Below are 25,664 nucleotides of genomic sequence, written 5' to 3'. Positions count from 1 at the left end.
TACAAGTGGCATTTAATCAACACACTATTTTATGTGTTTTATGTTTGGCCTTCCATCCATAATATGACCAGACTGGATGCAGGGTAATTTCAGACACTGGTTTTTAGGGGGGAAACTGAGTCTCCTGTGTTGCCAAATGCAGGATTTTGTATGCGTGTGATTTTAGCAGAGTCTTTCTTTACACTCATATTCAGGCCTCAGAGAATGAATTCTTAGGGTTCAAATGTCGTGTATTATCTTTTTTAAAGACTTAGGATAATAAACAAGGAGCTACACGGCAGTGGGGAGTGGGCTGGGCAGCATCTGGCAGAAATTGGAAGGTAGGTGGTTTGTATGCACAGGTGGAGGGAAAACAACAAGGATGAGGTGGAAAATGGAGCTAGAGGCACGGGCAGTTACCTGCCTGTCCTTCCATCTCAAACACGCTCCTAACCCTCCAGGACTGTGGGTGGACGTCATTTCCCACTGCCAATATGGAGCATCTCTCTGCTCTTTTCTGGACAGGGCTGGACCCCTCAGTAGCCCCATAATGGTGACCTGGCACCCTAGGTATGCCATATCTTACTGTGGAGACAAAATAGGACATACCTTGTTTTTCTGATTTACTGTGATGGAAATGTCTCTTGACTCTTAACAGGGGTTCTGAGAAACATTTCAACAAGTACATTTCAGTGCAGTGCCTATTTTAAAATAATATGCACGACCATTTCTTCCTCTTATTTCTGTCATTTCTTCCAACAGAATTTTATATTCTTCTTCAAAAAAACCAACAGTGCTTTCGCTCTGTGTGTGTGTGTGTGTGTGTGTGTATGTGTGTGTGTGTGCGCGTATAAGAACAAGATACAAGATTTGGGCAGAAGTGAGGTTTTGTGTATAGATTTTGAAAAAACATTTGTCTAATAGTGTTATAAAATTTAACACTATTAAATTAGTGTTATGAAATTTCAACCCATCCTTGTGAAAATTAAATGAGCTAATATGTTGTACTTGGCACAAGGTCTGGCAGGAGGAAGGAGCTGTGTTGATTATTACTACTAGTTAAATGATGCCAAAAATCTGAAGAGGTACCATTAGTGTTCCCATTTTAAAGCTAGTAAGTGATGCAGCCAGTGTTCAAACCATATTTTCCAGATAATGAATCTTTTAAACCTGCCCCATCACTCAGAGTTTGGAGCTGCTGAAATGTGTCGTGAGATGAAATTAGGTTGCCTATGTAATGTGATTCTGTGATATAGTACTGTACAGCGAGAAAGGAAGATAATAAAGGAGAAAGATGTCCTCATAGTTAATGTTTTTCTCAAAGGATCAATATCATTTTATATTCTAATTGACTTTAAAAGCCTTCTTCTGGGCCCTCTCTGGACAATTAATAGGATTCCTAAGACTTATGGGTGTTCCCTTACTTGTGTGTAAGAAATAAACTAGGAACTCTTTGTGAACTGTTATTTATTTCACATGCAAGGGCACGGGGCTAAAAGAGACCTCTAGAATTTATTTGGGGTGTTCCCTGATTTCTGGCAGGAATGTGACTAAACCATTCCTTGACCGGTGTATTAACTCAATACTGAAAGAAATTACACAACTTCCACCTGCATTAATTCAGTTTTGGGTTTCATAACCTTGGCCATTGGGAAATGTTCAATTCACTTAAGAATATATGCTTCCAACATATCATTATGTTTATCATTAGCTTTATCAAGGCAAACACAAGTTGAATGCAAGGTATTAGCCTAGAGAGCTGAGACCTTATGAATCTTCAAATCCTGTAGATAATGCCTAGCACAGAACATTATTACAGATAACAGATGCCAAATAAATGCTTACTGAATTGAGCTGAATAGCAAGGGAAACGTTGTCTGGTTATCAAAGTGCATTATCGATTTGGGCCTTCCTTGCTGTGTCTTACTTTCTCATTTCCAGAAATCAACACTTAGGTTCCATTAAAAAAATTATGTGAAACAAGAAAAACGCTGACTTTTCTAAGTTTATTCATTTATTCATTCAACAAATATTTGATGAACACCATGTGCTAGGCACTGTCCCAGGTTCTGAATATTTTAAATGCATGCTACCATGTTGTAAACAGTAGTGTGTAATAATAAGAACCCCACTGATTCCGTGTAAACTAACTAAAAGTTCCTGATGTGAGAGTTTAATGAGCTGCTGCTTAGAGAGTTTGATATGAACCCTTCATTGAATGTAGTCATATTCTCTAATACCGCTAATCATATCATGTCAAATCTCTTATTGGTAATCATTAGGTAACCTGCATCTCCCCATCCAGAACCTTAAAGGTATGGAGTTGATAGTTAGGTAAGGAAGATGTGGCTACTGGAAAGAATGAACAGACTAGGAATTCAGAAACTGGGCTGTGAAGTGGTGTCACCTCTCTAAGGCACTTAATTCTGCAGAATCAGTTTCCCCTATCTGTAAAATAAAGTGAATTGGCAAAGTGGTAAAGCCTCTTTTAGGTCTGATTATTTTATAATCTTAAATTAAGATCTCATTAATTCTATATCCTCAGAAGACGATAACTCCACATTTTGAGTTTTGGCTCAGTTCTTATTAGTGATGCAGACTCTTCCCTTTCCTCCTGTGTTGCGACATCAAACAGACAATACATATGCCAACTAAAAATTGTTTTTTGCCTTCTGGTTCTATAAGAATGAAGTCAGTAGCCACTGCAGCCGCTAAACTTCCCCACACCCTGAAAGGAGTTCAGGGTGGAGATCAGGAATGAGGCCCTCCGTGCTCCAGGAAAAACTGGCACAACAGGTCTTCAGTTAGGTATTTTTCAGGAGAATTTATGAGCCCAATTTCTTGCATCTTCTCACATCTACAAAAGCACTAAAATCATTAACAGAGACACCTGCTCCTCGTGACCAGCACCAACCTTCTTGTGACCAGCAGCAACTTTCTGCCAAAATGTGTGCTTAAGAGCACATACGTCCCCTTCACCAAAGTCACATATATACTGACCTCCGCACCTCCTCAGAGCAGCTGCTCAGAGCTGCCTGAAAGCCTGTATCCCCGGCTACAGTCCTCGTTCTGCCCCAAATAAAACTTAACTCACACCTCTCTCGCTGTACATTATTTCCGTTGACACATACATACGTATATAAATATACATATGTATATTTTAAGGTGGTCCCCAAGGACACCCTTTACAGGTGATCCAACCCTCCTGCGTTTTGCCCGAAGTACTTGATGATTTAGCCACAGCATGAACTTCGGCGTCCTTTGCAGATTTTCTTTTCAGACAGTAAAGAGATTGAAAAAGGATGGGGAGAGGCGGCTGACTGGTGCATATGTGATCACTGCCAAAACTTAATTCTTATTTTTCAAGATAAAAGGTTTCAGACTTCAAGGAGGAGTTCACTTTGTTGTGGCTGAATTTTAGACAGTTCCTCGGGCTAACGGTGAATATGGAGAAAGGCAGCAAACCACGGGAAGAGAGGTCTAGTTTAAGTCCTGGGCGGGGGTGGGGGGAGATAACGGAGACTTTTACAATTTAGGTAAAGAGAGTACTGCAACGAAAAAAGAGCTAGCCCCGAGGGTGGCCACCTGCCTAGCCCCAGGACTCCAGGTGATTTCAGATGCCGGAACCACGGGAGGCCCAGGTTCTTGCTGTGGGTAGGACTGGATGAATCGTAAAGTGGGTCTGTTTCTGTTTTAATGGCTTTCGGATATATTCTGCAAGTAGTAACCTACCCAGGTCATGTGACTCACCCCCCCCAAAAAACCCCAAACCCCAAACCCACAAACTGACAAATCTACAATGTTGAGATATTTACACTTGTTAGAAAAAGTTGTACTCAAACCTTTTTATCCAATGTATTTCATTCGAAGCCAAAGATGTGAACTGTCACAGCATCCACCTGACGGAGTTTGACACCTCGCTTCCCGTCACGCAGGGTCGGGGCTGCAGCTCAGCGTGGAGCTGCAGCACCGCCCGGATTCTCCCAGGGCGCGCGCCCGGGGCCGGGGGGCCGGGGGCAGGGAGGGCGTGGAGCTGGTTCCCCTGGAGCGCCCAGTCAGCAGCGAGGCCCGGCGGTGGCGCTAGTGACGTAGGCCGCGCTTCCCTCCGCCCCACTGCGGGCCGAGGCTCAGCCCCTTCAGCCTCGCGAGCTCGCGCGCGCGCAAAGCAGGAGGAGGAGGGCTTTGGGGCCGGCCGGCTGTCGAAGGGCGACGGGTCGCGGGAAGAGGGAGAATGAGCATGCGCAGCAGCTCCGGGGAGGGCGGGGGAGGTGGGGACCCGTGCGCGCGCGCACGATCGGCCCGGGGCGGCCTCGGGTGGAGGGGGCGGTTCCTCGAGTGTCGGCGGCAGGAGGGTTGGCAGGCTGGCGGCAGGTGCTGCCGCGGCCACTGCCGCCGCCGCCGCCGCCTCCGCCTCCTCCGAGTCCCGGGTCTGCTCGTCCTCTCGCGGTGATGAGCTGAGCCCCGTCGGGGGCTGCACCTGCCGGCTGCCCATCACCCCGGACCTCCCGGCGTGACCTCGGCCTCCTCGCGTGCCCGGCCCCCGCGGCTCCGAGCTGCCCCTGAGAGAGAGCGGCAGCGGCCTCCTCCGACCCGAGTTATCGCTCGGGGGCCGAGCAGGGAGAGCGCCCGGCCCCCTCCCCTCCCCAGTCCGCCGTCCTCGATGTCTCCCCGGCGGGGAGGGGGCTGCCTGGGAGACGCGCTGAGCGGCCCCCCCCCGAGGCCCGTCGGCGGCAGCAACAGCGACCAGCCCGGCGACCCGAAGCCTCCCCCGGCGGCGGCGGCCTGGAGGAGCCGCGCACCCGCCGCCGCCCCCGGAGCCTCGCAGCCGCCGCCGCCGCCCGGCGCCGGAGGAGAGGGCGGCGGGCGCCCCCCAGGGAAGATGAAGGCGGAGGGGGGCGACCACTCCATGATCAACCTGTCGGTGCAGCAGGTCCTGAGCCTCTGGGCCCACGGGACGGTGCTGAGGAACCTTACGGGTAATTGATGCGCCCGGGGTGGGGACCGGGATGCGGTGCCGCCCCTTGCCTCCCTTCTCCCTCCCTCGGAGGGGAAGCGCTCCTCGCCGCCCCACCCCCGAGCGCGCACCGCTCGGGAGCTCGCGGTCCCAAGTCCTGGCGAGGAAGGTGTTAATTGGATCCGCTCCGCTCCTGTTCTGGGGGCGCCGACGCCAGTCCCCCGAGACCCCGGCTCCAGAAGCGCTGGGGGAGAATCCACGACCCCCGCCTCCCCTCCCTTCCTGCATGGGGAGGGCCGGCGACCGCCCTGCCTCTGTAGTACGCGTGGAATAGCTTTAGCGCTGAGACTTGAGTACAGTTAGCCTTTATTTATCTCCCCACCTCCATACACACACACACGCACACGCACGCGCGCGCGCGCGCGCTTCTTGCTCTTTAGGTCTTTTTCTAGTTTAGCTCTTTTTCTTTCTTGCAAATCTCAAATCGAACGCAGGACTTAAATTCCCTGCTCACAATGATCAGTTTGCTTCAACTGTTAATTTTTGTTTTTGTTTTTTTGCGATATAAATGACTCATTAAGTAGATTATATTAGGTCACGGGCTGGGTCAAGGTCTAGTGAATTCTAAGCACTTTTTGCTTTAACCGTATATCTCCTCCCTCTCCTATTTCCTTTTGTCTGTCTGACTCCCTCTGGCCTCAAGCTGCTGCTTCTGTGACATTTGATAATTTTGTGTATTTCCCTTCATACGTCAAGGCTATCAGGAGGGAATTGGACTTAATATATTATAGTAATTAACATCAATTTCTAGTTGTAAAAGTGAGCAATAATACTCATAAACTTTAAAAATCAAATTTGTAGGTCTGGTTTGTGGAGAGACTTCTGGCTTGGTTAATGCAGAAATGCTTGTATTATACCCTGACTTTAAAAAATACTCGCTAAAGACTAGTGTTTACAAGAAAGTAATTTCAGTTGCAGTTTGATGACTCCTCAGTGCGTGCTTCTCAGGGAAAAATCTTAAAAACATACTCAGGATTTAATTTTTGGAAATGTGTAAGACAGCTAATTTTGATAGAGCATTAGTATTTCAGAATGCATTATGTTAAACTGGTTAAGACTATGGAGAATATTTTACAAATATAACCTGTCTTGATAGGATACAAGATATTATAAAATCTAGCATTACATGGAATTCAGATATTCATAGAGAAAAATTGGAATTATTTACCACAAGGTTGAGTTTAAAGACGCTGTGTGCCTTGAATGTGGAAACTGCTATATAAAATTAACATGGGGCGGGGGGGCTTCCCTGTGGCACAGTGGTTGAGAGTCCGCCTGCCGATGCAGGGGACACAGGTTCGTGCCCCGGTCCGGGAAGATCCCACATGCCGCGGAGCGGCTGGGCCCGTGAGCCATGGCCACTGAGCCTGCGCGTCCGGAGCCTGTGCTCCGCAACGGGAGAGGCTACAACAGTGAGAGGCCCACGTACCGCAAAGTAAATAAATAATAAATAAATAAAATTAATGTGGATTCTGGATTGGATTATAGTGCCCTCACTTTTAATCTGTGGTTATTTAACTTGGAGCACACTGACCTTACATGCTGGTTGCAGGTCAGGAACATGTTTTTGGTTCTGAAAACCTACACTGACATAAGAACCATTTCATAATTCAATTGAATTTTGAGATAGACCGCTTTATTTTACTTATGGCGTTCCTTGTGTTTATCCACTGTTAATATTTCAAATGTTGTATGAATTATGTTTATTGGAGTAAAATGAAAAATAAGGATTTAAGAATATGTATTTGTATATGTTAATGACTGGCTTAGCTCATCGGTGGGTATTTAGAGAAAATTAGCTTTGGGAACCATAGAGTAAATGTAAATGTAACTTACCTCTCGGACAGATTTAACAATATTTTAAAATATTTACTTTAACATTCTGAATCATTACAGTGGCTTCCAGTTCCCATAGGTCAACCGTTAGGCTAACAATAGTAGTTTCAACCCAGGGTTAGTTCTAATTATCTCCTAACATAGTCTTAATAATCAGCTGTTGCTCATTGGACTTGCCATTTTATAAAGGATATGGGATATGCTGACCATCCAAAACCAGGACTGAGGGGGGACTGAGGAGCATGGGAACCTCTTCTAGGAAATTTAAATAGAGTCTGAGTACGCAAAATTCTGTAAAAATGGAGAAAATAGATTAGAAATAGGCTTCACCAGCAGGTGAATGTACCACGTTAGGAACCCCATCACTGCTAAAAAGTAGACTCCGTAAGTGGTAACATTCTGATGTGGTTCATCATGACCTTCTCCACGCTGGTGACCTTCGCGATCCCAGATGCAGCTTGATCATTAGTTAAGTGCTGCCTCCTACAGTGCCATTTATTTTTTTTCAGCTTCATAATTAAGATGTAAGTTAAAATTGTTTATTTTTTTTAACATCTTTATTGGAGTATAACTGCTTTACAATGTTGTGTTAGTTTCTGCTGTATAACACAGTGGATCAGCTTGTATGTATACATATATCCTCATATCCCCTCCCTCTTGCGTCTACAGTGCCATTTAGAACTTAGTCTATTAAAAACAAACACGCAACTTCTAAAACAAGATAACTCCTATTTATTAAATGCCTGCTATGTATCAGGCAATTTACATATATTATTTCTAATCTTCAGAGTAACTCTCCAAAGCAGATTTACAAACAAGCTCAGAGAGGTAAAGTTGGCCCACATCAAATAGCTTGAAATGGCTGAGCTAGGCTTGAAACCCGTCTCTGCCTACAGAATTACTCTTTCCCCCTTTCCAAGCTGCTTTAGCTACTTCTTCTCTGTTCTCTATAAACAGAATGAATTAAGTGCTTCATCTTGTTCCTTCTGCTCCTTACACATGCTTTTGTTGTTATATTTTTCAATTACATTATAATTTTTATTTGTCTCTTCTAGACTGTGAGCTTTTTGAGGGTGGGGTCATTGTTGTAATCATGGAATTCTGGAATTCTAGCGTATTGTATCTGGCACGTAGTATATGCTCAATGCATGTTTATTGAATTGAGCTTTTAAAACAATACTTAACAGTTGCATGATTAAAACATTCTAGTTGCCTTATTTTCAGCTACATCTGTTTGAGTGAATATGCTTTTTTTTTTTTACATCTTTATTGGAGTATAATTGCTTTACAGTGGTGTGTTAGTTTCTGCTTTATAACAAAGTGAATCAGTTATACATATACATATGTTCCCATATCTCTTCCCTCTTGCATCTCCCTCCCTCCCACCCTCCCTATCCCACCCCTCTAGGTGGTCACAAAGCACCGAGCTGATCTCCCTGTGCTATGTGGCTGCTTCCCACTAGCTATCTATTTTACGTTTGGTAGTGTATATATGTCCATGCCACTCTCTCACTTTGTCACAGCTTACCCTTCCCCCTCCCCATATCCTCAAGTCCATTCTCTAGTAGGTCTGTGTCTTTATTCCTGTCTTACCCCTAGGTTCTTCATGACATTTTTTTTTCTTAAATTCCATATATATGTGTTAGCATACAGTATTTGTCTTTCTCTTTCTGACTTACTTCACTCTGTATGATAGACTCTAGGTCTGTCCACCTCATTACAAATAGCTCAATTTCGTTTCTTTTTATGGCTGAGGAATATTCCATTGTATATATGTGCCACATCTCCTTTATCCATTCATCCGATGATGGACACTTAGGTTGTTTCTATCTCCTGGCTATTGTAAATAGAGCTGCAATGAACATTTTGGTACATGACTCTTTTTGAATTATGGTTTTCTCAGGGTATAGGCCCAGTAGTGGGATTGCTGGGTCATATGGTAGTTCTATTTTTAGTTTTTTAAGGAACCTCCATACTGTTCTCCATAGTGGCTGTACAAATTCACATTCCCACCAGCAGTGCAAGAGTGTTCCCTTTTCTCCACACCCTCTCCCACATTTATTGTTTGTAGATTTTTTGATGATGGCCATTCTGACCAGTGTGAGGTGATACCTCATTGTAGTTTTGATTTGCATTTCTCTAATGATTAGTGATGTTGAGCATCCTTTCCTGTGTTTGTTGGCAGTCTGTATATCTTCTTTGGAGAAATGTCTATTTAGATCTTCTGCCCACTTTTGGATTGGGTTGTTTGTTGTTTTGTTATTGAGCTGCATGAGCTGCTTGTAAATTTTGGAGATTAATCCTTTGTCAGTTGCTTCATTTGCAAATATGTTCTCCCATTCTGAGGGTTGTCTTTTGGTCTTGTTTATGGTTTCCTTTGCTGTGCAAAAGCTTTGAAGTTTCATTAGGTCCATTTGTTTATTTTTGTTTCTATTTCCATTTCTCTAGGAGGTGGGTCAAAAAGGATCTTGCTGTGACTTATGTCATAGAGTGTTCTGCCTATGTTTTCCTCTAAGAGTTTGATAGTTTCTGGCCCTACATTTAGGTCTTTAATCCATTTTGAGCTTATTTTTGTGGATGGTGTTAGAGAGTGATCTAATCTCATACTTTTACATATACCTGTCCAGTTTTCCCAGCACCACTTACTGAAGAGGCTGTCCTTTCTTCACGGTACATTTCTGCCTCCTTTATCAAAGATAAGGTGACCATATGTGCGTGGGTTTATCTCTGGGCTTTCTATCCTGTTCCATTGATTTATATTTCTGTTTTTGTGCCAGTACCATACTGTCTTGATTACTGTAGCTTTGTAGTATAGTCTGAAGTCAGGGAGCCTGATTCCTCCAGCTCCGTTTTTCGTTCTCAAGATTGCTTTGGCTATTCGGGGTCTTTTGTGTTTCCATACAAATTGTGAAAATTTTTGTTCTAGTTCTGTGAAAAATGCCAATGGTAGTTTGATAGGGATTGCATTGAATCTGTAGATTGCTTTGGGTAGTAGAGTCATTTTCACAATGTTGTTTCTTCCAATCCAAGAACATGGTATATCTCTCCATTTATTTGTATCATCTTTACTTTCTTTCATCACTGTCTTATAATTTTTTGCATACAGGTCTTTTGTCTCCTTAGGTAGGTTTATTCCTAGATATTTTATTCTTTTTGTTGCAATGGTAAATGGGAGTGTTTTCTTGATTTCACTTTCAGATTTTTCATCATTAGTGTATAGGAATGCCTGAGATTTCTGTGCATTAATTTTGTATCCTGCTACTTTACCAAATTCATTGATTAGCTCTAGTAGTTTTCTGGTAGCATCTTTAGGATTCTCTATGTATAGTATCATGTCATCTGCAAACAGTGACAGCATTACTTCTTTTCCAATTTGCATTCCTTTTATTTCCTTTTCTTCTCTGATTGCTGTGGCTAAAACTTCCAAAACTATGTTGAATAAGAGTGGTGAGAGTGGGCAACCTTGTCTTGTTCCTGATCTTAGTGGAAATGCTTTCAGTTTTTCACCATTGGGGATGATGTTGGCTGTGGGTTTGTCATATATGGCCTTTATTATGTTGAGGAAAGTTCCCTCTATGCCTACTTTCTGCAGAGCTTTATAAGTGGGTGTTGAATTTTGTCGAAAACTTTCTCTGCATCTATTGAGATGACCATATGGTTTTTCTCCTTCAATTTGTTAATAGGGTGTATCATGTTGATTGATTTGCGTATATTGAAGAATCCTTGCATTCCTGGAATAAACCCCACTTGATCATGGTGTATGATCCTTTTAATGTGCTGTTGGATTCTGTTTGCTAGTATTTTGTTGAGGATGTTTGCATCTATGTTCATCAGTGATATTGGCCTGTAGTTTTCTTTCTTTGTGACATCCTTGTCTGGTTTTGGAGTCAGCGTGATGGTGGACTCGTAGAATGAATTTGGGAGTGTTCCTCCCTCTGCTATATTTTGGAAGAGTTTGAGAAGGATAGGTGTTAGCTCTTACCTAATGTTTGATAGAATTCGGCTGTGAAGCCATCTGGTCCTGGGCTTTTGTTTGTTGGAAGATTTTTAATCACAGTTTCAATTTCAGTGCTTGTGATTGGTCTGTTCATATTTTCTATTTCTTCCTGATTCAGTCTTGGCAGGTTGTGCATTTCTAAGAATTTGTCCATTTCTTCCAGGTTGGCCATTTTATTGGCATAGAGTTGCTTGTAGTAATCTCTCATGATCTTTTGTATTTCTGCAGTGTCAGTTGTTACTTCTCCTTTTTCATTTCTAATTCTATTGATTTGAGTCTTCTCCCTTTTTTTCTTGATGAGTCTGGCTAATGGTTTATCAATTTTGTTTATCTTCTCAAAGAACGAGCTTTTAGTTTTATTGATCTTTGCTATCGTTTCCTTCATTTCTTTTTCATTTATTTCTGATCTGATCTTTATGATTTCTTTCCTTCTGCTAACTTTGGGGTTTTTTTGTTCTTCTTTCCCTAATTGCTTTAGGTGCAAGGTTAGGTTGTTTATTCAAGATGTTTCCTGTTTCTTAAGGTAGGATTGTATTGGTATCAACTTCCCTCTTAGAACTGCTTTTGCTGCATCCCATAGGTTTTGGGTTGTCGTGTCTCCATTGTCATTTGTTTGTAGGTATTTTTTGATTTCCTCTTTGATTTCTTCAGTGATCACTTCGTTATTAAGTAGTGTATTGTTTAGCCTCCATGTGTTTGTATTTTTTACAGATCTTTTCCTGTAATTGATATCTAGTCTCATGGCGTTGTGGTCAGAAAAGATACTTGATACAATTTCAATTTTCTTAAATTTACCAAGGCTTGATTTGTGACCCAAGATATGATCTATCCTGGAGAATGTTCCATGAGCACTTGAGAAAAATGTGTATTCTGTTGTTTTTGGATGGAATGTCCTATAAATATCAATGAAGTCCATCTTGTTTAATGCATAATTTAAAGCTTGTGTTTCCTTTTTTATTTTCATTTTGGATGATCTGTCCATTGGTGAAAGTGGGGTGTTCAAGTCCCCTACTATGAATGTGTTACTGTCAATTTCCCCTTTTATGGCTGTTAGTATTTGCCTTATGTATTGAGGTGCTCCTATGTTCGGTGCATAAATACTTAACAATTGTTATATCTTCTTCTTGGATCGATCCCTTGATCATTATGTAGTGGCCTTCTTTGTCTCTTCTAATAGTGTTTATTATAAAGTCTATTTTGTCTGATATGAGAATTGCTACTCCAGCTTTCTTTTGGTTTCCATTTGCATGGAATATCTTTTTCCATCCCCTCACTTTCAGTCTGTATGTGTCCCTAGGTCTGAAATGGGTCTCTTGTAGACAGCATATATATGGGTCTTGTTTTTGTGTCCGTTCAGCCAGTCTGTATCTTTTGGTGGGAGCATTTAATCCATTTACATTTAAGGTAATTATTGATATGTATGTTCCTATTCCCTTTTTCTTAATTGTTTTGGGTTTGTTATTGTAGGTCTTTTCCTTCTCTTGTGTTTCTTGCCTAGAGAAGATCCTATAGCATTTGTTGTAAAGCTGGTTTGGTGGTGCTGAACTCTCTCAGCTTTTGCTTGTCTGTAAAGGTTTTAATTTCTCCATCAAATCTGAATGAGATCCTTGCTGGGTAGAGTATCTTGGTTGTAGGTTTTTCTCCTTCCTCACTTTAAATATGTCCTGCCAGTCCCTTCTGGCTTGCAGAGTTTCTGCTGAAAGATCAGCTGTTAACCTTATGGGGATTCCCTTGTGTGTTATTTGTTGTTTTTCCCTTGCTGCTTTTACTATGTTTTCTTTATATTTAATTTTTGACAGTTTGATTAATATGTGTCTTGGCGTGTTTCTCCTTGGATTTATCCTGTATGGGACTCTCTGTGCTTCCTGGACTTGATTAACTATTTCCTTTCCCATATTAAGGAAGTTTTCAACTATAATTTGTTCAAATATTTTCTCAGTCCCTTTCTTTTTCTCTTCTTCTTCTGGAACCCCTATAATTTGAATGTTGGTGTGTTTAATGTTGTCCCAGAGGTCTCTGAGACTGTCCTCAGTTCTTTTCATTCTTTTTTCTTTATTCTGCTCTGCAGTAGTTATTTCCACTATTTTATCTTCCAGGTCACTTATCCGTTCTTCTGCCTCAGTTATTCTGCTAGTGATGCCTTCTAGAGTATTTTTAATTTCATTTATTGTGTTGTTCATTGTTGCTTGTTTCATCTTTAGTTCTTCTAGGTCCTTGTTAAATGTTTCTTGCATTTTCTCTATTCTATTTCCAAGATTTTGGATCATCTTTACTATCATTATTCTGAATTCTTTTTCAGGTAGACTGCCTATTTTCTCTTCATTTGTTAGGTCTGGTGCATTTTTATCCTGCTCCTTCATCTGCTGTGTGTTTTTCTGTTTTCTCATTTTGTTTATCTTACTGTGTTTGGGGTCTCCTTTTTGCAGGCTGCAGGTTTGTAGTTCCCGTTGTTTTTGGTGTCTGTCCCCAGTGGCTAAGGTTGGTTCAGTGGGTAGTGTAGGCTTCCTAGTGGAGGGGACTGGTGCCTGTGTTCTGGTGGATGAGGCTGGATCTTGTCTTTCTGGTGGGCAGGTCCACGTCTGGTGGTGTGTTTTGGGGTGTCTGTGGACTTACTGTGACTTTAGGCAGCCTCTCTGCTAATGGGTGGCGTTGTGTTCCTGTCTTGCTAGTTGTTTGGCATAGGGTGTCCAGCACTGTAGCTTGCTTGTCGTTGAGTGAAGCTGGGTGCTGGTGTTGACATGGAGATCTCTGGGAGATTTTCACCGTTTGATATTACGTGGAGCTAGGAGGTCTCTTGTGGACCGGTGTCCTGAAGTTGGCTCTCCCACCTCAGAGGCACAGCATTGACTCCTGGCTGTAGCACCAAGAGCCTTTCATCCGCATGGCTCAGCATAAAAGGGAGAAAAAGTGGAAAGAAAGAAAGAAAGAGGGAAGGAAGGAAGGAAGAGGGAAGGAAGGAAGGAAGGGGAAAGAGGATAAAATAAGATAACATAAAATAAAGTTATTAAAATAAAAAAATAAGAAGAAAAAAAATTTTTTAAGGAAAAAAAAAACGGACGGATAGAACCCTAGTACAAATGGTAAAAGCAAAGCTATACAGACAAAATCTCACACAGAAGCATACACATACACACTCACAAAAAGAGGAAAAGGGGAAAAAATAATAAATCTTGCTCTCAAAGTCTACCACCTCAATTTGGGATGATTCATTGTCTATTCAGGTATTCCACAGATGCAGGTACATCAGGTTGATTGTGGAGATTTAATCCGCTGCTCCTGAGGCTGCTGGGAGAGATTTCCCTTTCTCTTTGTTCGCACAGCTCCAGGGGTTCAGCTTTGGATTCGGCCCCGCCTCTGTGTGTAGGTCGCCGGAGGGCGTCTGTTCTTCGCTCAGACAGGATGGGGTTAAAGGAGCCACTGACTGGGGGGCTCTGGCTCACTCAGGCCGGGGGGAGGGAGGGGTACGGATGCGGGGCGGGCCTGCGGCGGCAGAGGCCGGCGTGACGTTGCACCAGCCTGAGGCACGCCGTGCCTTCTCCCGGGGAAGTTGTCCCTGGATCCCGGGACCCTGGCCGTGGCGGACTGCACAGGCTCCCTGGAAGGGAGGTGTGGAGAGTGACCTGTGTTCGCACACAGGCTTCTTGGTGGCGGCAGCAGCAGCCTTAGCGCCTCATTCCCGTCTCTGGGGTCCGCGCTGTTAGCCGCGACTCGCGCCCGTCTCTGGAGCTCCTTTAAGCAGTGCTCTTAATCCCCTCTCCTCGTGCACCAGGAAACAAAGTGGGAAGAAAAAGTCTCTAGAGTGAATATGCTTTTTTTTTTTTTTTTTTTTTTTGCGTACGCGGGCTTCTCACTGTTGTGGCCTCTCCTGTTGCGGAGCACAGGCTCCGGACGCGCAGGCCCAGCGGCCATGGCTCACGGGCCCAGCCGCTCCGCGGCATGTGGGATCCTCGCGGACCGGGGCACGAACCCGTGTCCCCTGCATCGGCAGGCAGACTCCCAACCACTGCGCCACCAGGGAAGCCCGAATATGCTTTTAACTAGGACATAAAGTGTTTAAGCAATTTATATAGATAATTGTCATACTTTTAAAACACAAAAATGCTTTTTTTGTGCTAGTTACCATTCTTTCATGTATTTTATTTAATCTTTTCAACCATCTTGAGAGAGGTTAGTGTTTATCCTTATTTTACAGGTTCAGACATTGAAGCAAAGAGTAACTTGCTTAGATCTGGTAGCTAATAAGTGAAAAATTATTACCTTTTTTCAGATTATGATAACACATATTAAGTCAGAAGGCATTTTTGTCATCATCATAAACTTGAAAATGAAACAGGTAATATAGAAAGGAGCATAGTGTAGAACCAGACTGATTTAGATTTAAGAAATGACTGTGAAGGATTTGCAGAAATCTCGTTAATAGGAATTCTGGTTAATTAAAAAGTAAATAAAAGGGTAATGTACTCTCATCTTTTTTTTCAGTTAACAGGTATGATTTATTCCTCTGTCTGTATCTTATCCCATAGGTGAAGCAGAATTTTGACCTTTTTATCTCAGAGACCAATCTCTTGAAAGTAGTCTTGTGTATGTATTACTTTGATAGAAATATATTTTTTAAAAGTGATGACAACTAGAAATTAGAATTAGCCAACATTTTAGAGCTAGAAGTTATGTAGTTTGATTACTTCCTTTTAGAAATATTGAGATATACATGACTGGGATCAAACAGTCATTTAATGACAGAGCCAGGACTAGAACTGTTGTTCACTGACTCTCAGTTCTGTGCCTTTTGCTTTTATTCCACATCTGATTTTAACTCAGGCAGGTCTGATAGATGATAAATCTTAAGGCACTTAAGGATAGCTTTGTAAGTATTTGCCTCAAATGAGCCCAAGAATGGGTGAATGGAACTAATTTTTGTCCAGAAATAAAAGATACTGTACAATGTAAGATATTATTGAATAGTGATAATAATAGTAATAATCTTTCTAGAATTTTAAGTTGCCATAGCCTATGTAAAAGTTAGTGATCCATATTTACTATATATCTAGTTTTAGAAATCCTACCAAGTTCAATCTATTTTTTCTCCTTCCTGGAAGACAGTAGTACTATGGGGATTTCATATAGAGATTAACACCTGGAGACCCCATCTTTGTCACTTGATAACTATTGCCAGAGTTCTCTTCTGTATGTCACTTCCCACAGTGTGTGATTCTCAGGATTCCTAAATTGTTTGTTAACTGTGTATAGGTTATATGCTTATTCAGCTCACTCGAGTAGAGAGATAGGTGGCTTCCTTCCTTCCCATACAGTTTTTCTTTCTCTGAATATGTCCTAAATCCCTCTTGCCCACCACAACCTAAAATTAGAGTCAGAATGTATATACTCTTTCAGTTTTATGGGTAACCTAACTTCAAAATAACGATCTACAATGAAATGTATCCTTTTGCTTTACTTTTATTTTCTTCAACTATTTTGGCTCCCAACTTTGTGTTCCCACCCAAATTTGGTTGCTAAGAGTTTAGAGAAGAATTTTTTACTTAGAAGGAGGCAGGATCCCTAAACCCCTGGATAAACACAGAGCTGGGCTCGGGTTGGGAAAGGAATAATTGGTTCCTTGGAAAAAAGGCAAAGTCTGGCTTCAGGCTTATCCCCTCTCTGTGTCAGCAGCAAATGTGGGCACAGATGCACCTCTCTATTGGTATAAACATCGGGAAGCTGGGAATTCAAACTGGAATGAAGGTCAAGTGTGTGTGTGTGTGTGTGTGTGTTTACAAAATATATATGTGCTTATTTATTTTTACTATATACATACACACTGTTATATTTCCCGTTTAGATTTTATAGTTGCTAAGCCACTTTAGTGTTAATAGTGATTATCAGAAAAAAAAAAAAGAGAGAAAGGGGGAAAACTTGGGTACCTAGTATACATACTTGTAATTGTTCACACCTCATACTAGTAGAGCCAGCAACTTCGTTTGGTGGTGCTCCCAAACTGGTATGCTTCTCTCAGTCCCTGCACGTATTCTAGTGTCCCATTAGGTTAAGTTCCTCCTCCTAAATGCTCTATTATAGGAGGTGAGTTTATGCAGATAAAATTATTTCAGATGTCCAATTATAGAAATTTATGCTTTGTAAATGTAGCCCTAAAGACAATGTGCTACTCTTCAATATTTGTGCCAGACCCCCAAATTTACTTTTTCTGAAATACATGTGAAAAATCCCTTACTCTTTTGTGGTACTGAGACAATAAGTACTGATATGATTTGTACTTTATAGGATTTTTCCATTTGGAAGACTTACCTGTGTTATCGAGAATGAAGCCACTGTAATTTTTCAAAAATTAGAATTGCCATCTTCAGGTTTTTACATTCCTAATACCCATCTCTTTATCTTTGAATCATATATCAGTATCCTCTGGCGGTACCATGTCCAAGGTCCAGATGATATTTCTTAAACCTAAAGCAATTTCCAGATAAGTCTTGGGACTGTGTAAGCTATGATTTTGATTCTTAAATGGTTAACTATCAAAATATAAATATATTTATCTTTGCTTTGTTTAGTGATTGGAATAAAGGACCAGAAAAGTAAGATAATTCAGGAGGAAAAGTTAGAATAACTAGGAATATTTTTCCTGTAGAAAGGAATTCTAAACAGAAGAGGAAGGATGAGGCAGAGATGGGGAGGAGGAATTGGAACCAGGGAAGGAAACTGAAATTAAGAACGGTCAGATGTAAGAGGAGAGCCCAGAGAATTCAGTGCATTGGACTTACCTTAGAATCAGATGAATAATTCTAACAATGGCTGTATTTATTGAACACCTACTATATGTCAGGTACTGTACAAAGCATTTTGCGTGCATTTTACTTACTATAATTGAAGTGGCCATACAATGTATTTTATTAAATGTATATAGAATAATTATACTAAGAAGCAGTGTCTAGCATTTTCAAGGATCAGGCTTGTTGGATATTTCTTGATCATGAGCATTTGCCAGTCTCTGTGGCAAACACTGATAAACAAAAATGAAAATGTCAATCATTCTCCATAAGGGGCTCATGGTGTAGAGAGGCGAACTAACCTTCAGGTTAAGTCGTAGTTCGGCGGCTTGCTGAGTTCAGGGAGAACCAGGTAATGGGATTTTGAAGACAGCAAAAGAGGTAGAGAGTAGAGAAAGAACCTGTTTAAGGGATGATGGAGAGAGAGGAGAGGTGATCTGTTTTGAGGATGGTTCAGGAATACCACCAGGACTTGATTAAATTTTAAAGTATTATATTGCTTTTGGATAACTATGTGTAGCCAATATGTTTTATTAATTAATAATTAATTAATTAATTTTGGGGCTGCATTGGGTCTTCATTGCTGCACACAGGGTTTCTCTAGTTGCGGCGAGCGGGGGCTACTCTTCGTTGCGGTGCACGGGCTCTAGGCACACAGGCTTCATTAGTTGTGGCACGTGGGCTCAGTAGTTGTGGCACATGGGCTTAGTTGCTCTGTGGCATGTGGGATCTTCCTAGACCAGGGATTGAACCCGTGTCCCCTGCATAGGCAGGAGGATTCTTAACCACTGTGCCACCAGGGAAGTCCCGCTAATATGTTTTCATTATAATATTCTCCCTCTCTCCAGTCCCTACCATGAATTAATTTAATCCAATATGGTTACTAAACCTTGCTACATATCAGAATTACCTGGGGCTGGTTGAGGGTACAGTCCATAGACCCAGTCCACAGCTATGGAATTAGAATCCTTGAGACCAGGGCCTAGGAAGGTACATTTGAAACTAGCTCTTAAGGCGATTTTATTACTGAGAACTCAAGGATTGGGAACACTGGATTTTTTAAAAATGAAGCTTTTTTGTGATCAATTTGTAACTGTGTTGTGATATATAATGCAAGTTAATGTGGAGTGTTTAGTATAGCTAAAGACTTATTAAAATTTCAAGATAGGGCTTCCCTGGTGGCGCAGTGGTTGAGAGTCTGCCTGCCGATGCAGGGGACACGGGTTCGTGCCCCGGTCCGGCAAGATCCCACATGCCACGGAGCGGCTGGGCCCGTGAGCCATGGCCGCTGGACCTGCACGTCTGGAGCCTGTGTTCCGCAACGGGAGAGGCCACAACAGTGAGAGGCCCGCGTACTGTAAAAAAAAAAAAAAAAAAAAATTCAAGATAAATGACTCATTTCCAAGAGGATGCTATAACCCAGTTTTTTTAGGTGACTGTTTTTTAACATTAGAGGATAATATTAGAATTTATCTTTTAAAAATGTTTATTTATATGAGCTATTAGCTATAGAGAAAAATTCTTATTAAATGGTAGTACTTTAAAAATTCTAAACAGTTTAGTTATATTTAATCTGAAGTATATGGGAGAACTAAACATTAACAATGTTTATGTAAATACTTACATAAAGTGCAGTTATTGGAACTTCCCCCACTAGGATAAATTGGGTTCTGCTAGATTTTTGTATGCAAATAAAGAGTCTAAAGAAGCAATAGGATCCTTGAATTCATGAGTCAGTAAACAGTTTTATCCTTGAATGCTATTAATTGGCTCTCATACTTTAGAAAAGCCACATATTTTTTTAATATCTTTATCGGAGTATAATTGCTTTACATTGGTGTGTTAGTTTCTGCTTTAAAACAAAGTGATTCAGCTATACATATACATATATCCCCATATCTCCTCCCTCTTGCGTCTCCCTCCCACCCTCCCTATCCCACCCCTCTAGGTGGTCACAGAGCACCGAGCTGATCTCCCTGTGCTATGCGGCTGCTTCCCACTAGCTATCTGTTTTACATTTGGTTGTGTTTATAGGTCCATGCCACTCTCTTACTTCATCCCAGCTTCCCCTTCCCACTCCCCATGTCCTCAAGTCCATTCTCTACGTCTGCGTCTTTATTCCTGTCCTGCCCCTACGTTCTTCATGACCATTTTTTTCTTAGATTCCATAGGTCCATCCACCTCACTACAAATAACTCAATTTTGTTTCTTTTTATGGCTGAGTAATATTCCATTTTATATATGTGCCACATCTTCTTTATACATTCATCTGTCGATGGACACTTAGGTTGCTTCCATGCCCTGGGAAAAGCCACATATTTAACGAGACCTTGGTTTCCTCATCTATAAGACAATCCAATGACAACAATTTTCACATTGATGTTAAAGGAAAGATGATCTAAAAATTTTAATGAGTTAAGAAAAAAGTTGAGAGATTTTACTGTGAGTTAAGAAAAACATTTACCCGTTTGCATATAAATTTGTTTTTTTAGTCTTTAAAATTAAGAAACTTTCTTTTTTAAGTGGGGCTTCAGACCTTTAATATGCTAATTATTAGAGTGAGGTTTAAGACCTAGAAAATCTTTGTTCTCTGAATACCATCTAATAGTTCTTAGAACTAGGCCTTCTTAAGACTTGGTTTAGGAAACTCTGGATTCAATATCTGATGATCCCTTCCAGTTCTGAAATTATCTGTGTTTTTGTTTTTAACCCCAGTGTGGCATAACTGCTTCCTGAGGATTACTGTCATCATATCAAAGGTGTGACTGTTCTGACCGTGCTTGTGCATTGCTTGTTTTCCTAGTTGTGCTTTTATTTTCTGATCTGTCATTCATTTGGTCTCTTATTTAGATTTAATTTTAAGAATTTGTTATATTGGGAGTTTCATTATAAGTTATGCTGATTGATGTGAAAAGTTCATTTTTGAGTGTTCAGTGTAAAGATCCTTTGGAAATACTGTATCATGAGACTGTAACGTTTTATCAGTCACTGAAAAGATTATTTTTTAGGCCAGTGACTGATTCAAACAAATATGTTGTTACTGACATTTTTTTGGTAGGACATGTATAATTTAAGATGCTTAAGGGCATATAAGTAATAAAAGTTGAAACTATTGTACATTGCTGTGTTATAACTTCATAATAGATTCGGATTTTGCCATTCAATCCTTATACTTTTTTTTTTTTTTTTTTGCGTTATGCGGGCCTCTCACTGTTGTGGCCTCTCCCGTTGCGGAGGGACACGCAGGCTCAGCGGCCATGGCTCACGGGCCCAGCTGCTCCGCGGCATGTGGGATCCTCCCGGACCGGGGCACGAACCCGTGTCCCCTGCATCGGCAGGCGGACTCTCAACTACTGCGCCACCAGGGAAGCCCAATCCGTATACTTTTATAAATGAGTAACTAATCAATTATGGGAAAGAACAAATTGAATGGCATCTTTTAGGAAGGTAGTGCTGTGGCTTAAATGTAAAGCAAATTTTGAACTATTTTAAATAGGCTTAACCTGTTTTTTTTTTTACAGCAAATGATATTCTGATTGTTTTAAATTAAAAATTTATTTTTCTAAGAATTTTTTTCTATTCAATGATGAGTACTGTAATTTACAGTTTAAAATTATATAATTAGCTGGTGAAAGGGTAATTTGGTTTAAGTGGGTAATAAACAGTATTGCTGTAAGCTTTGAGAGAGGCAGTATATTCAAGCAGCTCTTGAAGGTGTCACAATTAAATTTAAAAACTAATGTTTTTGCTCTCTTTTAAGAAGTGGAAGCAGGCAGCTATAAAATATCTACAATAGCTTTAACTTCTATGTTAAATGAGTCTTCAAGTGAAAAAACGCAACAACTTATTTTTAAATCTGGTTAAAATATTAGAATGATTAAAAATAAGAAAACATATTAAAAAATTTATTTATTTTTGGCTGCGTTAGGTCTTTGCTGCTGTGCACAGGCTTTCTCTAGTTGTGGTGGCTTCTCTTGTTGCAGAGCACAGGCTCTAGGCGCATGGGCTTCAGTAGTTGTGGTACATGGGCTCAGTAGTTGTGGCTCACAGGCTCTAGAGCTCAGGCTCAGTAGTTGTGGCACATGGGCTTAGTTGCTCCACAGCATGTGGGATCTTCCCGGGCCAGGGCTTGAACCCATGTCCCCTGCACTGGCAGGCGGATTCTTAACCGCTGTGCCACCAGGGAAGCCCAGAAAACATACCTTTTATGTTTACCTTCATTTTAATTTTCTTTGTTGCTCACTTCTTTGTGGAGCGTTAAGTTTCCATCTAGAACTACACTCCTGTTTGAAGAGCTTCCTTTAATATGCCATGTAGCACAGGTCTACTGGCAGTTAATTTTTCCAGTTTTTTTTTTTTCCCCTGGAAAAAAATCTTCATTTCACCTCCAGTTTTGAAAAATGTTTCTCCTGAATATAGGTTCTGACTTTGCATTTTAGTTTTTTAAAGTGTTACTGTAATTTGTCATCTGGTTTGGTTGCTTCTGATGAGAAGTTTGCTGTACTTTTTATCTTTGTCCCTCTGTGTGTGTAATGTCTTTTGTTCTCTCTTTCTTTTTTCCTTATTTCTTCTTCAATACTTCCCCTTTATCTTTGTTTTTTTAGTCATTTCACTGTGGTGAATCTAGGTATGTGTGTGTGCTTTATTTTTGTTTTTTTAGTTCTTTTGGGAGGTCTTTTTCTTGCTTAGGATTCTCTGGGAGTCTTAGATTTGTGGTTTGATATCTTTTATTAGTTTTAGAAATTTTCGGCCACTGTTTCATTAAATATTTTTCTTCTCCATTATCTCTTTCTTCTCCATCTGGGACTCCAATTACATGTATGTTAAACCATTTGAAATTGTTCCATAGCTCTTGGATGGTTCCTCTTTTCCCTCCTACTACTTCTTTGTTTTTTCCCCCACTCTTTTTCTCTTATATTTCAATTTGAATAATTTCTATTTGTCTACTTTTACATTCACTGATTATTATCTTTTTATTTTTGCGGAACACGGGCCTCTCACTGTTGTGACCTCTCCCGCTGCAGAGCACAGGCTCCGGACGCTCAGGCTCATTGGCCATGGCGCACAGGCCTAGCTGCTCCACGGCATGTGGGATCTTCCTGGACCCGAGCACGAACCCGTGTCCCCTGCATAAGCAGGCGGACTCTCAACCACTGCGCCACCAGGGAAGCCCACTGATTATTTTTTAAAAATTTTTTATTGAAATGTAGTTGATTTACAATGTTGTGTTAATTTCAGGTGCATAGCAAAGTGATTCAGTTATATAGATAGATACATAGATAGATAGATAGATAGATAGGTAAATAGATTCTTTTTAAAATTCTTTTCCATTATAAGTCATTACAAGATATTAAGTATAGTTCCCTGTGCTATACAGTAGGTCCTTGTTGGTTATCAATTTTATGTATAGTAGTGTGTATATTTTAATCCCAAACTCCTAATTTATACCTCCCCCCCTTTCCCCTTTGGTAACCATAAGTTTGTTTTCTATGTGAGTCTATTTCTATTTTGTAAATAAGCCCACTTGTATCATTTTTTAAATTCCACATATAAGCAATATTATATGCCAGGGGTCCCCAACCCCCAGGCCGTGGACTGGTACCGGTCTGCGGCCTGTTAGGAACTAGGCCGCACAGCAGGAGGTGAGTGGCAGGTGAGTGAGTTAAGCTTCATCTGCCGCTCCCCATTGCTTGCATTACTGCCTGACCCATCCACCCCCGCCCCGGTCCATGGAAAAATTGTCTTCCACAAAACCAGTCCCTGGTGCCAAAAAAGGTTGGGGACCGCTGTCATTTGCTATTTGTTTTTCTCTCTCTGACTTAATCTCGCTTCGTATGATGATCTCTGGGTCCATCCATGTTGCTGCAAATGGTATTATTTCATTCTTTTTTATGGCTGAGTAATATTCCATTGTACCTATGTACCACATCTTCTTTATCCATTCATCTGTGGATGGACACTTAGGTTGCTTCCATGTCTTGGCTCTTGTAAATAGTGCTGCTATGATAAGTTCACTGATCCTTTGCTTGACTATGTCAAGTCTGCTGGTGAGCCCATTAAAGGAAGTCTTCATCTCTGATATTATGGTTTTTCTGTTTTTGCATTTTCTTGTTTTCTTCTTTTAAGCAGTTTCATTTGACTTTTTCTTGGACTCTCCATCTCTCTGCTGAAATTCCCCATCTGTTCTTGTGCGTTGTCTACCTTTTCCAGGAGAGTATTTAACATGTTAATTATAGTTAAGGTCCCTGTCTGGTTGTTTTCAAATCTGGATCATCTCTACGTCTGATCACTTTATTTCTTGACAATGAATTGGTTTTCCTGTTTCTGAGGGTGTCTTAATTCAATATTTTTTTTATTGAATTAAGGACTTTATATGTATAACAGTAGTGACTGAGGTATGTAATATCAATATTTATGCCTGGAAATGGGCTTCTTCTGCTAGACCAGTAGGGTGAAGGTTGATTTAATTTAGTCAGGAGTGAGCGGAGTTTGAGCTTTCTTGTTATGGTTACCTTCAGCACACCCTAGGCTTCAGATTCCCCAGAACGTGCTGTTGTTGCCTTGTACGCAGGGTGGGGGCTGGGTGCTGCAGGGTTAGTATCAGTGTTAGTGCTGTATTGTCAGCTTTTAGCCATCTCTGCAAGCCTGCACCATGGAAGAAGTGTCTCTCCACACCCTTGCCTTCCCCCAGCCACAGCCTTGTGTTGCTCATTACTTGGGGCAGGGGAAATTTCTCTCTTGTCCTGTCCAGTTTTAGTCTCAGGCAAGCTCTGTGTGGTGGGGTATCTGGGTGGGGCTGTCCACGGTCCTGCCTTTCTGAACCGTGGTAGCCACACTCTCCCTAGTATCTGTGATTGGTCTTGGGCAGGAGTCTTCTATCCTTCCCTCAGCAGTAACCGACTCTGCTTAGAATAGGATCCTGGGTCCTGGATGGTTTTCTGCCCCTGCCCCAGGGGTAAAGGATTTTTCCTTCTACTCTTCCCCAAGCTGGAGCTGCAGTGGGTCTTTGCTTGTCCCCTGAGGGTGACAGGATTTGCTGCCTTCCAGCAATGGCTAAGGCTTGTTTTGAATAGGAAAAAGGTATCCAAGAAGCACGCCAGGTTGTCTGTTTCCCTTAGCAGCCACTGATCACCTCCTATAGGCCGACATACACCACTGGGGTGGCTCTCTCCAGTCTCCGTCTTTCTAGGGAATGCTCGGTAGAGACCTGTGGAAAAGAGCTTGCAGGTGACTGTGCACTTTCCTTGTGTCACTTACTCCAAGCTGACCGATTAATTGCACACTTGGACTTTAACTGTCGGTTAAAATTTTAGCAGATTTCTTTTTACCCACTTGTATGGTACCCACTTCCTGTTCCTGTGCTTTGCCACAGGAAACATAGTGAGTATGTCACCTGTCTCCTTGGAGGGTCTTGTCCCTCTTTGAAATTCAGGTTACTTTGTTATCTTGTAGTGTCACCTGACGGGCTAAAGAAGAGCTATGATTTTGTAGTTTATCTTTTTCTCATTGTTAGGATGGGAGTGACATTCTTTATAGCTTTCTATATCCTAAATTTAATTCAAATTTATATCTAATAACAGAATTGTTTTAGTAATCATAGATTTAAAATTTGACAGATCATGAACTTAGGAAGATTGCTGACACAACAAACTTGAGATTTACTGCTTTTTAAAACATGGCCCATAATATGCATGTATAGGTAGTCTTCACATTTTTCTACTTGACATATTCTTTTTTTCTTTTTTTTGCGGTACGCAGGCCTCTCACTGTTGTGGCCTGTCCCGTTACGGAGCACAGCCTCCGGACACGCAGGCTCAGCTGCCCTGGCTCATGGGCCCAGCCGCTCCGTGGCATGTGGGATCTTCCCGGACCGGGGCACGAACCTGTGTCCCCTGCATCGGCAGGCAGACTCTCAACCACTGCACCACCAGGGAAGCCCTACTTGACATATTCTTGCCTTTAGCTTCTTTACTCCTTGCTTCTCACCAACATTTGAATAGTATTGCTGATGCATGAAACATATTTTCCCATGTTTCCAAACCTGACAGCATTGTCGTCTATT

At 41.4% G+C, this 25,664-nt stretch overlaps 1 protein-coding gene across 1 annotated transcript in view; it reads left to right on the top strand.

Moving 5' to 3' along the window:
* Positions 1 to 4,626: 4,626 nt before the first annotated feature.
* TMEM170B (transmembrane protein 170B) overlaps positions 4,627 to 25,664 on the top strand; it is a 41,877-nt gene continuing 20,839 nt past the window's right edge. Inside the window, exon 1 of the mRNA XM_082847835.1 lies at positions 4,627 to 4,955. Within this exon, the coding sequence (XP_082703961.1) occupies positions 4,640 to 4,955 (316 nt within the window). The 5' untranslated portion in view covers positions 4,627 to 4,639. The remainder of the gene's footprint in view (positions 4,956 to 25,664) is intronic.

The sequence above is a fragment of the Leucopleurus acutus genome (assembly GCF_964270905.1).
Source record: "Leucopleurus acutus genome assembly, chromosome: 10".
Lineage (NCBI taxonomy): Eukaryota > Metazoa > Chordata > Mammalia > Artiodactyla > Delphinidae > Leucopleurus > Leucopleurus acutus.
Note: the sequence above shows the minus strand (reverse complement) of the source record. Positions and strands in the feature narration are given on the sequence as shown.